Source organism: Ptiloglossa arizonensis, chromosome 2, assembly GCF_051014685.1.
Source record: "Ptiloglossa arizonensis isolate GNS036 chromosome 2, iyPtiAriz1_principal, whole genome shotgun sequence".
Lineage (NCBI taxonomy): Eukaryota > Metazoa > Arthropoda > Insecta > Hymenoptera > Colletidae > Ptiloglossa > Ptiloglossa arizonensis.
In genome coordinates, this window is record NC_135049.1 from 13,650,757 (window position 1) to 13,669,323 (window position 18,567).

An 18,567-nucleotide genomic window follows, 5' to 3' on the forward strand; every position below is an offset into this window, starting at 1 on the left:
GGGGCTGCCGCGATTCGACACGAGGGAACGAGCCGAGTAGACGAAGCTACGGGCCCACTATCGGTTTATTGAGCTCTTCTGGTTCTCGTTACCCACCGTTGGAAATAGTTGCGGAGCGCCATAAGCTCGCCTTCTCACGAGAACGAGTCAAACCGTCTCGTAGGTATTCGCAAATAACACGTTCCGAAGGGCTACGAAGGTTCTGCAAACATCGCGAGCACCGCTCTCTTATTCCGTTCCGCGGTCTTGCATTTCCTTGAAATTTGTCTTTACGGCCCGCGATACCCTTGCGAACATTTCCTGTATCGTATCCGACCTCGAGGAGCTGGATAATTGCCGTTCTAAATCGCTCGATCGTATTTAGAATTCGGTGAGGAAGCGAACGGACCAGTGACGTAACCGACTGTCTTGCGAGACGTTCGAGGGATCTGTTTTTTCCTCGGGTTTCGGTAATGTTGAATTTTAATGGTGTTTGGAATGTACGGGGAGTCCTCGAGATGGTGCCCCCACTTATGTTGTACAATATATTAGGTCGTTCGGAAAGTAATTTCGTTTTCCAAAATGGGGAATAGGTAATTTAATGAAATGTTTGTACGCCTTAAAGAAATCGTGTTTCATTTTCACCAAAAAAATATCTTTTCCGTTATTAGGAAAGTCATTTCGTTTTCCAAAATGGAGAATAGATAATTTAATAAAATGTTTGTACGCTTTAAAGAAATCGTGTTATATTTTCACCAAAAAAGAACGAAATGACTTTCCAAACAACGGAAAAGACATTTCGTTTTCCAAAATGGAGAATAGATACTTTAATGAAATGTTTGTACGCTTTAAAGAAATCGTGTTTCATTTTTATCAAAAAAAAAAAAAACGAAACGACTTTTCGAACAACTCAATATATTGGTGATCGCAGGAATTATGAATCTAAAACCATCGATGCATACCATAAATATCATAGATTTCGTCTGTGTTATCAAGTATTAAAGAATTGATTAAGATTAAAAAAAATTGATTACAATGAATTTATAATCCACTACTATACCTACAATGTATCCAGGTATTCGACAAACCGTACTTTTAATGAGCGGAAATTTCTATGGAATTCTAGGCGTGATGTGTAACAGCGTCCGTTCGATATTGAATATAAAGCCACCCATGAACCGTAGTATTAACATTATTGAACGTCCATGAAAGAAAAAGTAGTTATCGTCGAAAGTGATCGTTTTCGATCCGAACAAACGATAGTGTATCTCGTAAAGGAGTACACAGGTGGATCTGTTTAACTTTGGTTAACTCTTTAGACTCGAGTTAGCAGTAAGAAACGTACAGTAGGAAGAAAGAAGTCTTCGAGTTACACGATTGTACTCTTAGATATATTTCGTATCTATGCATTTGAATGTTAAATAAAGTCTTCCTTTTACGAACGAGTATACGAATAGATGTAACTCGACTCACGAAATTCAAATTGCACGTAAACTGTACCGTACGTGAATCGAACCAACTCGAATTTACTTTTGAAAGATAGAAGATCGTACAGCCAGTGTATCGTAGGTAGAATGAAAGACGCGCTCGCGACGGAACGGTACCACGTTCTTCTTAAACCGTGACTGATTTTCCTTTCTCTCTGCGTATTTGTGCGATTCGTCTCGCGCGGGAAGCCTCGGAACGAATCGAACCGCGCGCGGTCGCAGAACTGCGCCACCTCGGTAAACGTCGCAGCTTCCGAGGTAACATTTTCCGGGAAACCGTGCGGCTACCGGGTATCAGTTTCGCGCGAACCGCCCACGATACGTGGCAGAGTACGAGGCATCGTTGATGCACGAGGAACGCGGCGCGTTCAATCGGGCCCGACGTCACTTCGCATCGGCGGCATCCGCTGACAAACAGGTCGAAGATAATTAGAGCAGCTTATTGCTAGGCGAAAGAAGCGGGTAGGAGAAGGTGAGCGTTTGCGGCCGAGGGAGCCCGGCCACCGCCGAGAGACAAGTGGTGGAAACGAATATTGTTCGCGGACGAGGTGTACGGAGAAAGAACGTGGCGGAGAGAAAGAACGGCAGACGTCCGCACTTGAATCTATGCGGATGTCTGGAGGGAGGGAAAGACAGGGGAGAGGGAGACGAACCGAAACGAGGAACAAAGTCAGAACAACCCGACGCGGGAGACGGAGCTACGTGAGCGCGGAGAAGGACGAAGAGGGTAGCACGTCGACGTACCGCTGGAAAGAGAGAGGAGTGGAAGTGCAAGAGAACCGATTACCCACGGCGGGAGCCGAGGGGTCCACGAGGGGCCAGTATACCCGGCGCATGCGCGGCAGGCGTGGGAAAGCGCGCTCGCGTTCGGACGGTCTACCCCGCGACCCGCCCCACCCCTCCCCACTCAACCACCCGTCTCTTTCTCTTTCGCTCCGTTCGCCCAGCCCTTCTCCGTTCGTTCTCTCTCGCTTTCTCGACCGCTCCACCGATACCGTTCCTCGTCCGTCGTGCTCGACGCGCGTTCACTTGCTCTCTGTGCCGCGGCTGCGCGTCGCTCCCTCTCCCACCCGAGGTGTCTGGGCGAGGATCGCCGATCACGGCCGAGTGCGCACGATCCAAGGCCCCGCGGGCATGAAGTTAGTTATTCGTTCAGGGGTGCTCAATATCTGGGTGATCGCTAATGCAAATAGGGAGAGGACGTTGGGCGAAACGCTCTCTCTCCCTCTCTCTCTCTCTTTTTCTCGTTCTCTCTCTATCTCGCGCGTGTACGTACGCGCGTCGTTCCGCGACGAACCCGATGATCCGATCGCCTCGCGGTTGCCACGATTCCGTCTCTAAGTTCGGTCGAACGAACAGACACAAGCGGAGAGGGGGGTAAGGACGATCAAGCGGGAGGGCGAATAGACGGACCGAGGTAATTGGGAAATAAATTAGACCCGATGATGTGTATCGTTCCGCCGTTAATGCGCGGCGATCGTCGGCCAGAAATGGAAAAAACCGTCGGGTAGTACACAGTAGCCGATGAACGGCGTTGATAGGGCGTCTCGTGTACCACCGGGACCAGCGCGAGTAAATTGTACGTCCGCGTGCGTGGTTCGTTGCACGGGAACCTGGATACGCTACGCGTGCACGCGCTACGTACGCGAGTTAACCGAGGAGGTATGTACCCCCAGAGCGCGCGATAACGCGAGATGGCGCGCGATCGCCGCGGGGTGCGCGCGCACGAAAAAAGAACGGAAAAAGGGGAACAGGTATTTTGACAGCGCTCGGCGACCTTCGTCATCCTACGTCGATCTCCTCGTGGTAACCGTTCGCTCGCGAAACAAAGGCCCCTACCCTCGCGATACATCTTCACGCGCGATTCGTCTTCTCCCTACAATTTTCCTTTCTCCAAATTTCCTTTCTCTAATTTTCGTTTCTCGAACTTTCCTTTCTCCAATTTTTCTTTCGCTAATTTTCTTTTCTCTAACTTTCGTTTCTCTAATTTTTCTTTCTCTAATTTTTGTTTCTATAATTTTTCTTTTTCCAATTTTCCTTTCTCTAATTTTCATTTCTCCAATTTTCGTTTCTCTAATTTTCCTTTCTCCAATTTCCCAACCCAGACCGCGCTCGAATTTTTGTCTCGCGAGGACACGGTCGTAGAGACGATGCGCGTACCGTGTATACGTGTGTGTGTATGTGTGTGCACGCGCGTGGTCAACCTAAATCATTCGATGTAACGCGCGTCGGACAGATAACTTCGCAGAACGAACGTAGAACATTTCCCGACAGAACAGATGGCAATGATTGCTGCTAATGGTAGCCATCAATTCGCGGCGTGCTCGAGCACTTGGAAGCCGCTGCGCGCGCACATGGTAGGAACCACGGGTAGATTCGTGACATTGAAATACGACGGAAGCCAGCAAATTCCATTTTAAATTTCTCGCGCGCGGATACCGCGGAAACACGACAATCCTGTACGAAATCTCGCGGTCGTGGTTATCGAACGCCCTGAAACGCGAGGCGTGTAATTAACCAACGTGATCTGCTTTCAGGTAACCGAGGGATGTTTCGCGAAGGAATTTCCACGTGTAACTTGGACCCCTCTTTAAGATGATGTATTCCCAACCGCGAGGAACATAAATCACGCGTACGAAACACGATTAGTTTCCTGTCTACGGTGTCTGGCCGACCACACCCCTTCGAGTCAAGGGGTGAAACATTCCGTGTGTCACGTACAACGATAATTGTAACCGAGTACGATACCGAGTGTCTTGTCCTAGCTCGAGTGAAACCATCGCTGACCTCTCCCCCCATCGCTTGCGACCGTTTGGGACTTAAGCTACTTTTTCAAAGGAACCGTCAAACCGTGCACGATACAAACGCGCACGCCCGTACAAAAGCACCCCGTGACTCGAAGGGGATGCGTGCACGTCGCCATCCATCATCGTGCATATGTTGCTCCATTCGACGAACCCTTCCTCGCCCGATACAGGTCTACAAGGGCGATGGAAAAAGAGAAAAAAAAAAAAGTTCCGGGGTTAACGGTCACACAGCTGTCCTCCGAGTAGAAAGCTTCCTCGGTACGTGTGTGCTTTTACCGAAAATTTTCCTCGTTCGAATCGCGCGAAAAAAAAACACGAGAAGCGTAACTTTTCCATCGATGTAACGTAAATGTCTACTCGATTCCTACAAAACTCTACTCTCGGACGTAAATTAGACATTTTTATCCACTTGTGTCACCTGGTGTAATTATAAGCGTGGTATAAATTTAGCAAGTTAATCGATTCAATCGGTTGAAAATGTATTCGAAGTTCTAATTGTTCGTTATCGAAACTATGGTTCGAATATTAATTTTTTTAGTTCCGTGAATTCGTTAAGAGAATGGAATAATATCGAGAGTACGAGAAAATTGACCGTGAAGATATAATAAAAAAACGACGAATATATAGACAAGAGAACGATGGAAGTATTGTTTTATTTTCTTTTTACAAGTTTCTTCAAACTTTAGAACACTTACTGTAACCATCAAACGAAAGAATATACTTCTGAATGTACCAACAAGTTTTAACAAACACAACGATTGCCTTCAAAATTAATAAACGAATTAATAATCAACCGAGCATCGTGCATACTTTCTTTGCACTGTCTCTTTATCCCAATGCAATTCTACGCATTTTACATGTAATCTCCGTATAAAATATTTCCATTAAATTTACATACAAAATATATTATTTGAATGTGACTAATTTTGGACCTCTTACGTCTCAATCTTTCTCAAACGAAATGTAAAATTACCGTCCCATGATTTCGTCGCGCGAAATATAAAATAACCGTCCCATGATTTCGTCGCGCGAAATATAAAATAACTCCCATGATTTCGTCGCGCGAAATATAAAATAACTGACCCATGATTTTGACACACACCCCGTTAACAATTCCGGACAAGTTGTACCGAGCGGACAAGAAGAAAATTCCAGCCGATCGATGGTAGTAACCAGAAGAAAACATCGAAATGGAAAAACAATATTATTTTTCTGTAGGAGCGAACCCTTCCTCCGGCGGAGAGATGCTTCGATACAAAATCTATACGGGTCACGTGCCGGGACACGTGACCTATCCACGCGCGATGCATTCGAACGCACGCGTAAACGCATCCACGTAAACATGTGACTGTGCAAGTGCATATTCATCGTGCAAGTAGATCTATGCGTGCGCGACACGCGTGTATCTTCGCGGTACGTATAAATACACGAGTGTACGTGAGCGAACGTGATCGTACGGGGGATGATTTCCGGCCTATTGTGCAGGGTCCTTCATCCGTTAGCGGTAGCTTTAACCCACCATATTGTCAAGTGGCACTGGCCAAATTTGTTATTGTATTGGATTATGGTCATTTTATGCGGAGGCTTCGGTGAGCGATGAAATATGTACCCCGTGACTGTACCACGGTCGACTATTATTTCGATATTCTATACCGGCGTGCGGGAACCGTTGCTATGAATTTCTAAGCATTTCCATTGGGAAACACAAGTATTTTTCTTACGTCTGTTTCGATTCTAAACCCGTACGCAAACTTGACGTATGAAAAACAATTAACGGAAATGGTACTTTTTCCTGCTAGTTCGCGTACCGTGACGATCGTTCTGTACCAAGACTTCGATGAATGGTGATTATCTACCACGTGACTGTATGGTGATCTCTCTTCGAACTTCGACCCTCTTGTCGATCTTATTTTCGAAATTTTATGTTTGAGTTTGGTCTGGGTTAGGTCAACCTCTTCTCGATCTTATACAATTAATAATTGTACGGTGGACAATTATTGTTTCGATATTGTTACGAATTTGTGAATATTTTCAACGAGAAAGAAAAATAATTTTCCGATATATATTATATATTGGGTTGTTCGGAAAGTCATCTCGTTTTCCAAAATGGAGAATATGATTCAATCAAATGTTTATACACTTTAAAAAAATCGTGTTTCATTTTCACCAAAAGACACGAAACGACTTGCCGAACAACCTAATATTTTAATTTCAGTCTCGCGGGTAAACATTTTCAGACGTTTGAAAATTAATCGAGAGAGAAATATGATCGTTCTTGCGAGTTTACGTACCGTAAATAACACAAGCTTTTCGTATATTTTCGTCTCGGTAACGTTATCAGGGAAATTGATTTAATTTTCAATTGTTAAACCCAGTCGATCGATGGAAGAATTTTTCGTAATTTCGTTAAGAGTACTCTTTAACGTCCATTTTCTTCGAATGGTGGATTTAACGCGGGAAAAATATTTATTAGTACCGATGAAATTGGGATTTTTCATACTCTCAAGGAGATCAATTATAGTGCTGTGCGAGAGTAAGATAAGAGAAAGTAGGGACAAAAAGTAGGGAAGTGCAAGCAGAGAAAATGTAAGTAGCGGAGAAAAATTAGACTTGTCGTCGAAATTGGCAGCTTCAATTTGTAACGATTAGATATTTACAGACAACGAAAGAAAAACGACCAGGAAACGAGAGATATTTTTCGCAGAGATTTCAATTGAGAAACTTTCTGAAAAGGTAGCCTATAGATCTATGAACCTTTTTTCTGTAAATCGTATATCGAATAGTTTTTCCTTAAAATTTAGTTCGAATATTCCATTGATTAAAATTAGGGCAATACTTATTTCAGAATCGTGTATAATCGAACTTGAAACAAAAATGATTCTCGAGATCGTCGTTTCTTCTTTCCAAATGTCGCTATTACGAATGATATTCGTACTTGACAATACACAGTAAGAACAAAGTTCTTTGGGAGTTGTTTAGTTCTCGATTTAAACGTAACTATATATAAAAAAAAACACACAAATTTATTCAATTTGTCGTTTCATCTTTCCAGAAAACTCCTCAATTATCGTCTTTACCCACCATCGTAACAAAATTCCATTTCCAAGAGGTACAGGTTTAACAACAACCAACGGACGTCGTTCAACGACCCCGAAAAGTCGACGGCCCTCGTTTTACGTCCAATTTGAAAATTTGCATCAAAGTGTCTCGTTCTCTGCACGAGAACACTGGACAGGACTCGTTCTTATTTATAGATCGAAATTAAAATTCAAAAAGCGACACGATAATACCAAGGGATTCGTAAACAAGCCGATATTGAAAATGTAATCTTTAATATTCACCAAGGCTGCGTACTTTGTAGTAGCGAGCGGACACTAAATAACCGTAAAGGACGACAAGAAAACGTTCGCATATTTCTAAGGGACGTGTCTTTCACTGGGTATTACCGATTCCGAAATTTTCCAAAACCAGCTACCATTTGCATAACCGTGGGCAGCGGGCAAGAAAAAGGGTCACGGTGAATCAACGGAGGTGTCGAGCCGACTGATACAAAAGTGAAACCTACGAGGGTTCGAGATAAAGGTAATTTAGATGCGTCGCTGGGTCACGACTGGCGACTATTACAGCTATTACCGGATCCCGGCCCATCTCGTTCCATCTCATTCCGTACCATCCCACGCCATTCTGTTGGTATTACGTTCCATCGATGCGAGTCCGAGCGTCATTTCGCGCGATCGAATCGTGCGGTCAATCGCGATCGGAGACACATCGATTCCCCTTCGAGAATAAAAGAAAAGACAATTATTGGCAAACTGATCCGCTACGTTAACCTACTTTTACCTCCGAGCGAAGTTCTTTCTATTGTTTAATGTAATAGTTGGGTAACGCGAACGCGCAAGGTGATTATTGACGGAGACTTGTGTGTGTATAAAAAAAAAAAAGAAGAAAACACTTTATTCTATATTTTCGAAATTTTAGGTCTGGGTTAGGTCAACCTCTTCTCGATCTTATTTTAGAAATTTTAGGTCTGGGTTAGGTCAACTTCTTGTCGATCTTATTTTCGAAATTTTAGGTGTGAGTTAGGTCTGGGTTAGGTCAACCTCTTCTCGATCTTATTTTAGAAATTTTAGGTTTGAGTTAGGTCAACCTCTTGTTGATCTTATTTTCGAAATTTTAGGTTTGGGAAGTATACTATGTAAATCGACAAAGAATCACGTTATCTTCGTGTCTCTAAACAAAGTATATTATTTATATTAAAGAATATTTAAGATCTCTTCGATGACTTCTATTTCTTATTCTTGAACAAACTATTGTACTATTTATACAGAGTGTTCGCAAAAGTGTAGTATGCAAAATATTATATTATTTATATTACAGAATATTTAAGATCGCTTCGATCGCTTCTACTTTGTATTCTTCAACGAAATATTGAACTATTTAAACAGTATAAATTTTCCTCGCATAAAACTGAGTCCAAGATACAGAATAAAGTTCTTTTATATGGGGATTCGTTTTCGAGAAAAGCGAGTTGGAAAATTTATTAGATTGATTTGAGAAATCGCAGGAAGAAAATTATCTATGCCCAGAATAATCAAGATTGTGGTCAATTAAAAAATAATATCGTTCAAAGAAATCAAAGAACGAACATAGTACTTTATAGTTTATCGATTCGAACAAGAATCTACCAACAACACCCACAACATTTCCATCATCCGTAAATTTAAAAAAAAATTCTATCATTAAAACTAGCGGATCGCTGTTCATTAAAATTATACTATATATTAACCGACATTGTTTATCGATACAGTTCATTAGCAGACTGTGTCTAAGTAACGTGTATCTAATAAATTTTCAAATTCAATTTTCTCAAAAATGGAGCACAGTACGAAGGCACTTTACTCTATAATTTCCAAGACTGTTTCACAATTTTGCTCGACCTCCATATAAATGAATATTTAAGACGATCTCGGTGACTCGAGGGCAAGATTTTATGATTCGCGTAATCGAACAATCTCCAGACAACATCTCGTCGATAAATCGATAATAACAAACCACATGGCGACAATATAAATTTTTACAACGTCCTCTTAAATAGAATCGAACTAGTTTCGTAAACGGGTCTCGAGTTTCGCAAAGCGTCGGTCACATTTGAAAGAATCGCCTTATATAACCGCGACACGTTCAGGAGAAAAAATATCGAAGCTTGTTAAAGTACCACTGTTGCGTAACGATGATCGAAGTTACTCGATGGAAGAAAAAAAAGGAACAATTCGAAGCGAGTAAATTATTTTTCGGACTGTTGTACCCGAAGAAATGGACCGAAACGTGTCCAATGAAGTGTACCTTGGTCCTTCTACGTGTAGCTCGTTTGAAAAATCGATTGGCCGACGTTTTTGAACCAAGGACTGCTGCGAGTGTAATTATAGCGACCGTGGACATTATCGGGAAATCGCGTACAGTTCTGACCTCATTACTCCGCATTTCGAACGAGCGACCGTTGGAAGAAAGCACGAGACTAATTTTCCAATTACCCGCCACGATGGCGTACCCTTTGGCGCTCACGTATCGATCACGAGAAGACGCAGCGCGAGTGCAATCGGTTACGGTTACGTCTCGATGGAGACAGTAAAAGAAAGAGAAGAAAAGCATCGGGGAAAAAAAATAAGAGAACGAAGAAGAGGAGAGTATGTGTACCAGGTATCGAAATTGAGGAACACACGGTCTCACCTCGGGGCAACGAATGCAACCTTCGCGAGAAAGGGATCACACGGCCCTTCAATGGGAAATAATGAGTTGTTCGATAAGTTTTGTCGTTCGATAAGAAATGGAGTTACAAGGTTCATCGTTTCATCTTTTCAAAGATAACCGTACTACTGTTTCGTGAACTTACTATGGAATTTAAAGTAAATTTTATTACGACTGCTTGGTAAGTCTAGAGTTAATAGGTTGCTCGATAAGTTTTGTCGTTCGATAAGAAATGGAGATGTTAGGTTTGTTGTTTTATTCTTTTAAAAATGGTACTACTGTCTGACGAACGTGTGCGAGATTTCATGTAGATCTGTCGACTAGTTCGTGTATTTACTGTTGTTCGAAGTTGAAGTGTTATAGTAGTTTTTTACAATGGAAAAAACGACAAAACTTATCGTACAATATAGTACGTTGAATCAGTAGAGGAATTGTGTCGCAAATCTTCGATCTGGATTAAGTAGCTCTTCTATAGAAAATATACTTAATCAGCAATGGGAGAAGGTGTCAAAAATGTTTAAAATTTGCTCGATGGAAAATTTATAAATGAACTCCTCGTCTTACGATCTACTTTAAAGTAAACAAAGTTCGGACTATTTGATTCTTTACTGTAACTCTGTGCACGCAATTGTTACAAAGGGAAATATTTCAGATTGCGTTAAATTTATCCAAGAGAATATGGAAACTTTTATTTTTGAAGAGATGTAGAATAACTATTCCCAAATATGGTGATCAAACACTTGAGATATTGTAGAGAGTAGGCACTTGAAGTCGAGTTTGGTACGGGAAACTCATGCGGGCGAGACTCGTTTCCGTTCGAGGGGTTAAACGGAGAAAATTTAATTAAAAAATATTGCGATATCCCCTTGTACCGAGTAATCGAAAGAGTAATTTAAATATCGAAAGCAATCGACGCACCGCAGATTTTCTTTTCTCTTCCCTGTGAAGTTGACGTTTGACAAAAAGAATATACAGTGGATCGAAAAAGTATCTGAACACTATATTACAAGGAAATTCCCACAACCTACAAGAAAGTTTGTGCACATATAAAGCATACTGGACTGCATACGAGATAATTTTTTTATTCCCCAAAAATGTTCTCCAGAGGATAAAATTTTACTACAATTCATTTGGGGGACATTTTCACAGTTGAACGAAAGATCCCCAAAAACTGAACATCTCTTATAAGAAAATTTTCGTTGTACCTCCCACGATTGCAAAATTATAAAAAAAAATAAAAATCATTGCGAGTTCTTTACAGTGCCACTATCTCTTCCATTTTACAAATACAATTTCGTAACGGAGTCAAAATAGAGCAAAACTTTTCATATGAAAAATCTTCAACTCTTAGTGCTCTGTCATTCTCTTGCAAAAAAAGTCCCAAGAAAAATCACGCTAGAAAAATAAAAAAAAAAATCTTCAAACCTTCGAGACTCGATGTGACCTTCTCAAAAAAATTCCTAGTGATTAAAAAAAATTTCTCTCACTGTTATTCTCTTTCACTGTTATGCTCTACGTGCACGCAAACTTTCGTTAAAAATTAATCTTACAGGTAAGAAGAATTTCCTTGCAATTTCTCGCAAATACTTTTCGGAGCCACTGTGCTCCGAGTTATAACAAATGTACCACTTCCTTCTCCCGTTTTTCTTGGGTCGACACCCTTTTTCCCGTATTTTCTCCGTTTCTCGTCCTTTTCGCGTGGGAGGCGGTCAAGCGTCCGGTTCTCCCGCCTTTTCGTCTCTCTGTCTCTCTCTCTCTCCTCGTTTTACCCTCACGATACACACCGTCGTCTTAGAGCTCTCTGTTGTTCGTCGATCGGCAAGACAGCGAATAACGATTCCGTTCGTTGCTCGCGAAACAACTGAAACCGCTCGTTTCGGCCGCGATCGCGTGACACGCACGTCAAACGACGAAACCTACGCCGTGAAACGTTTCGTCCAGGACACGACGATGCGTAATTGCAATAACGAGAACGATGGAATATACATATATATATGTATGCACTCACTTGCAATGCGACTCGCCGCGTGGCGATGACACGCACACTCCTCCGTTTTTGCAGGGACTCGGCGAACACGACACGAAACCTGAAACAACGAAGAAACGTTCAAGGATTAATTACACGGTTAGATAAATAAAAACGTTTTCGTCGAACCTCGATTAAACGACGACCTCTGTCCGTAACTCCGTAACAGTGTAACCGCGATACGATCCTCGTCAACATCGTTTCGACCATTCGATGTAAACAGAATCGGACACGCGAACACTTTTGCTCCAAACTTTCGAGCCACAAATTGAACGATATCTCGCTTGTGCTTGCTTCTACAGCAAAAACGTACATAACTGAACTTGTTCCGAATTAAATTTAGAAACATTGTTCGTTTGTATAAATTTTCGACGGGATCGATGGTAACCGAGATATACGATCGTTTTTACTTTCGAACGATATCTCTCACGTTGGTTAATTTATCCGGCAGTTGGACACACGATCGTCTTTTTCGAAACTAGTTTTTCTTCCATTTGTATTTTTATTTTCTAGCAAAGGGAAAGTGAAAAAAAATCATCTCCCCAATGAGCGTGCAAAGTAATAGATTAATTCATTTGGCAGTTGTACACACAATCGTCTTTTGCAAAACTAGTTTTTCTTCCATTTGTATTTTTATTTTCGAGCAAAGGGAAAGTGAAAAAGAATCGTCTCTCCAATCAACGTGCAAAGTAATATCAGATTAATTCATCTAGCAGTTATATACACAATCGTCTCTCTCGAAACTAGTGTAACGAACACTCTCGAAACGAATTCTTTTTCTCCCATTTGTATTTTTATTTTCGAGCAAAGGGAAAGTGAAAAAGAATCGACTCCCCAATGAACTTGCAAAGTAATATCAGATTAATTCATTTGGCAGTTGTGCATATAATCGTCTTTTTCAAAACTAGTTTTTCTCCCATTTGTATTTTTACTTTCGAGCAAAGGGAAAGTGAAAAAGAATCGACTCTCCAATGAGCTTGCAAAGTAATAGATTGATTCATTTGGTAGTTGTATACAAAATCGTCTCTTTCGAAACTAGTGTTTCTCCAATTTGTATTTTTACTTTCGAGGAAAGGAAAAATGAAAAAGAATCGACTCCCTCCCCCTCGACGAGCGTGCAAAGTAATATCAGCTTTCGATCCGCGAGATAGAAGTCTCGTCGAAAATGTAGATACTATTTCCGCTCCTCGGTACGAACAGTTGAAAAGAATAGGCGCAACCTGACGTTCGTTTATCGTGGCAGCAATTAAAGCCCAGTTGGAGAACACTGGAGGCGGGTTACGGTGAATCCCAGGGGAACCTTTGACACGCCGTGCAAAGTGAACTTTCGTGTATCCCCCTTAAAGAATACGGAGAGATAAGGATAGAACGAGGGACAGAAAATGGAGGCACCTTTAAGGGAGTGAAAATATCCGAGACCCTTACCACTTCGGGTGTAAACGCGACCGAATCAGGGAAGGGGATTGGCGAAACCACCCGCGTGCATCCTGCTCGACCATTGCCGGAACCTTGGCTCGAATAATTTCACACGAGTTGAACGGCTGCACGTGCGTCACTTGCACGTGCAAGACAGAGAAACCCCCTGCTGGAACGAGAGACCTTTGCTAATATGTATAACAGCGCTCGACAAAAAAAATATACCGAGGGGTTTATGCGTGTTAAATTTCAACACGATACGTGCGTTTGTTTTCGACGTCGTATATACATCGCGTTTCTCTATCCGTGGTTCAATTTTAAACGCACTCAAGGGTTCGAACGCGCACTCTTGTCTAGAATGCAATTTTTTTGCCTTTTTTTCGGGATCGAAGGAAGATAAGTATAAATCTTTTTGCGTATGCGGAACAGATATTTACTCTGATATTTATACTGTAGGAAATTCGTTTTTTGAATCAAGAATAATTAAGATTACATGAATTATGTTTGGTTGGAGAAAGTATTGTATAGAGATTCTGATGGTATTTTGAATTTGAAAGAAACGAAGGAAGTGGTGTATTGTTTCGGACGAATATGACTATGGTGTGAACCATCAGAAATGAAAAGTTTCGATATTTAAAGAAAAAGCGACTGTTTGAAGTTTAAATATTGTTTCTTTTGTTTTTTTTTTCTTTTGAGTCTATAATATGTTGAAAAATATAGAAGAATGAACATTTTTTAAAAACCATAGTTCGTGCAACAGCGACATGGCTGTTGAAGGTTTTGTGCAAATTTGAAATTAATCGGTGAAGTATAACCTTAGATATCGTGCGTTCAAGAAATGAGGTTTTGAGAAAAACGCGTTTAAAGTTTCATTTAATGAAACTTTATAAAATTTGTAATAAAATTCCCTTTAAGTGAAAGCGATGCGAGAGAAATCGATTTTTTAAAATTCCACACAAGAATACCCGTTTAATAGACTTCCATGATACAACCTGTACAATATCGTAATAATCGACTACAACAGGAACGATTAATTAAAAATTGCGCTAAAAAATCAACAGTTAAGTATTTTATACTTTCGTATAATCTTCGCCGATTGGAATCTTTTTTAAACGTTCCAACGAGTAACACTTCGATTAGTATCGAAAGATCCTTTCCGATTTATTTATTTTTTTCCCCCGTACGGTCAATAAACATCTGTTACCGAGCACATTGTAACGGATGTTGTAACGATCACCGGTGAAAGACAAGAGTACGTCGATGTGCGTGATGCTCGTAATTAATATCAGGATGCAGGGAGAGAAGAAGAAAAAAAAGGACGTTAATAGAATAAAGCACGTGACGTAACGATCAGGACTCTTTATGGTGACGCGTGGGACGCAGAAAGTCGTTCTAACGTTTGTAAATGTCATCTTAATGGCATACATTTCTCGAGTTAGACACAACCACACGCAACCGCGTGCCGTGGCGCTCGTAACACGCGTGTGCACTTAGAATTCACAAGGTTCGACGTACCTACATTCAAAGCAAACATAAACGCGAATAAAGCTACGCTTTCAAATTTTCGCAAGATACGAGACACGGTACACACCGTAAAACAACGAATAATGGGTTAGTTGCCGTGTTTAATGGCCGCGAATGGATCATAAATATTAATGGGAGATAATATTATTGTATATTAACATACGGACAATCTACGCTGCTTGAACGATTCAATGACAATTCGACGATGCTCAAGACGCAGAGGCTCGTGAATATTAACTATACGATGAACCGTACGCGTTGTACTCCATTGTCGGAGTAAGCAAACTCGATGATCCGAGCAACAAATATTTCGAACCGAACGCGAGGAGTAAGGTGTTTGCGAATTATGTCTAGTCGAAGCAAAGTTTCAAAGTTGCCGAACGACGCGACGAAAATAATAATTAATACGAGGTTTCGGTTCTGTCGCTTCTGTATTCAAGATACGCGCGAGAATTCTTTTTTAATATATCGAGCAACAATAGTTTGTAGAAGAAAATTCTTAAGCAAAGTGTAACGATTATTTCTATTTCCTCGATTTTTACCTTTTACATTTGAATCTTTTCTACTAATTTAATTCGATCGTTTCGTTCGTTACTTCGATTTTCCCTATTAACATTTGAATTTTAACATTCCTTTCCATTTAACATCTACTCTGATACTCTACACCCGTTAATCGTAACGTTTCCTTCCCGTTGTTAATTAATTCAACGAAACCCTTTTACATTTGAATCTTTTCTACAAATTTGATTCCCTCGTTTCGTTCGTTACTTCCATTTTCCCTATTAACATTTGAATTTAAAAATTCCTTTCCATTTAACATCTACTCTGATACTCTATACCCGTTAATCGTAACGTTTCCTTCCCATTGTTAATTCATTCAACGAAACCCTTTTACATTTGAATCTTTTCTACAAATTTGATTCCCTCGTTTCGTTCGTTACTTCGATTTTCCCTATTAACATTTGAATTTAAAAATTCCTTTCCATTTAACATCTACTCTGATACTCTATACCCGTTAATCGTAACGTTTCCTTCCCATTGTTAATTCATTCAACGAAACCCTTTTACATTTGAATCTTTTCTACAAATTTGATTCCCTCGTTTCGTTCGTTACTTCGATTTTCCCTATTAACATTTGAATTTAAAAATTCCTTTCCATTTAACATCTACTCTGATACTCTATACCCGTTAATCGAAACGTTTCCTTCTCGTTGTTAATTCGTTCAACGAAACCCGATCACCGGGAAGAAAATCTCCAAAATTTGCATACCCTTCACGCGTATTGGTCTCGTTACCGGTAAGTTTGCGCGCGTAACATTGAACTATTAAAGTCTGGGATCGTTGGCCGGTCAGGATCGACGGGACGATTCAATCCACTTTGAAAAAGATGAAGGGAGGAGAGGGAGGGGTGTTAGGAGAGGTGGATCGAGTCATCCCGTACAATGAAGTCCGACTTGGTCGTCGTCGAGACAACGACGAAGACAGCTGCCAGAACGTAGCAACGTCCGCGACGAGACGGATGAGATCAGTTAAACCAAACTGCCTTCGTGACAAATCCTCCGTTTCCTCTGTCGGTTCGCGACTCCGTTTTACTGTCGTTGACGCAGTTGCGTGTACACTCGCACACGCACGTCCTGTCGCGGACCACGGGCCATAATTTCTATGTAGGACGAGCAGCTTTAACGCGATTCCTCAGGATTTCCGTCGACGACGTGGTCCAGACTGCTCGAGAACAAAGCAGTGTTAATCCGAGCCCTCGTGTTCACTCGAATGGACGAACCTTCGAGAAATTTGTTTCGACTGTAAACGGAGCGAACTGTTGCCACGGGGAACGAATGTAGCCGAGCCAGTGTTCGAATGTACGAATGTACGCGAGAGACGACTGACATTGACGACACAGATGTACCGTGACTCGGGTTAACGGGTATCGAAACGATGTTACACGTTTGTTGACGTTTCTTGCGGCTCGATACGATACGAACCTCGTATGTATCGTTCAGAGCGAGGTGTGGCTGATTTACGATCAGAATCGTGAATTCTTCCAACAATTTCGAATGACGGGAGTCTGGTCGAATTTTTCGGGAGATGTTTCGTTTTTGAAAATCTATTCGGTAGTTCTTTTTTTTTTTTTTATTGTATTATTCGACCGAATTGAATCCGGTACTGTCGTCGATAAGAGATCAACGTCGATTTCGGGAAGTGTAAGAAGATTAACTGTTCGAATGATTGATGTAAATTTAAAGATAAAATGGAAATGAAGATTGAAATTGAAGAAATACGAAAGTTCATTCCGACTTTTTAACCCTGTGGACTCGAAAGGAGATCCTCGGTTGTCATCTGATTCAGTGTACTGTTTTCCATCCGGGAAAACTTGGTCGTTTGGTATTCAAATTGGAATTTAAATATCACGTTCTAGTAGAGTGTAAACGCACGTGTGCGTGTAAAAATGTTCCTTTCCAGATGAATTTTACGATTCAAAGGATCTTCTCGAGGCGTACCTTTCCGGTCGCGAAGAAGCCTCGAGTGCAAAGGTTTGAAAATGATTTTCGATTGAATTATCTGCGATTATTTCTGACGAGTTGTAATTTCGAAAATAAAGTACCATGAGAGAGTTATAGAAAATATTGAATCAATATTTACGCTGAATTATAGATTTTTGATTGAGAGGTAAATAATGGTGATTTTTAGAATTCATGGTAACCTGAGCTGCACCGAAAATAAGTCCCCTGGTAAAATCCAGTGAAACTTCGGTCATTAGGGTGTCGTAACCGTTCAAGCATTTCCTCCTTCTGGCTGAAAATGAACAGCCCGGCAAACACTCGCACAATAATCTGCATCGCTCGGTGGAAAAAATGGCTTTAATTGTTTCAATTCCATGGTAAATTACAACGCCAGTAGAAAGCCACTGCTGAATTACGCCTTCCTTCCTGCTCGTCCGCGAAATTAATTCGCGCCCGCGCTAATAATGGAAACCTCGTGCAAATTGTCGCGAAAGCAAAGAGAGCACGAGCTGTCTTACGTCATCCGTGAATCGTAAGTGTATTAAAATACACGTACGTTGCGTTCCATCTACTTTCGTTCTACGTGTTTCCTCGAGACTTTCCATTTTTACGAGCTTTCTGTAATTTTTTACGAATATCGTGACAAGATGTCGTTAAAATAATCGTAAATTTCTCGCCCACAAGACTTGCAACGTTCCTTCTAATTATTCGAAACGTGTGTTAAACATACTTTTATAAATTGTATTCGACTTGTACTGTTTTTCCATTACTGAATTAATTTATCGACGCAGGACAGTTTTGGTTTATTTCCAAACACTTGTCCAATTTCAATTTCGATCTATCTACAAAAAGAAATATAATGATGTTACACGTGTATTATAAAATTGGAGCTTTATTTATCTCGTAAAACTCTTTCCAATCAAATGATAAGTTAAACGATACTTAATTCCGAACGAACTGTTTCCCTCGGGTGTTTATTATCAGACTTCAGGGAGAAAATTGTGGCTCTACAAAAGTACCATAAGAGATATATGTTTTTCCAAAAGAAAAGTTCAAACCGAATTATTAAAATACAAAATTCA

The 18,567-nt window shown here is 41.0% G+C and overlaps 1 protein-coding gene across 2 annotated transcripts in view; it reads right to left on the reverse strand.

Annotated features, from left to right (window-relative positions):
• Positions 1–18,567, reverse strand: part of N (neurogenic locus Notch protein) — a 481,045-nt gene that overhangs the window by 395,451 nt on the left and 67,027 nt on the right. For both annotated transcript variants that reach the window (XM_076327069.1, XM_076327068.1), the window contains exon 2: positions 12,027–12,105. In XM_076327069.1, coding sequence (XP_076183184.1) covers positions 12,027–12,105 — 79 coding nt within the window. The remainder of the gene's footprint in view (positions 1–12,026; positions 12,106–18,567) is intronic.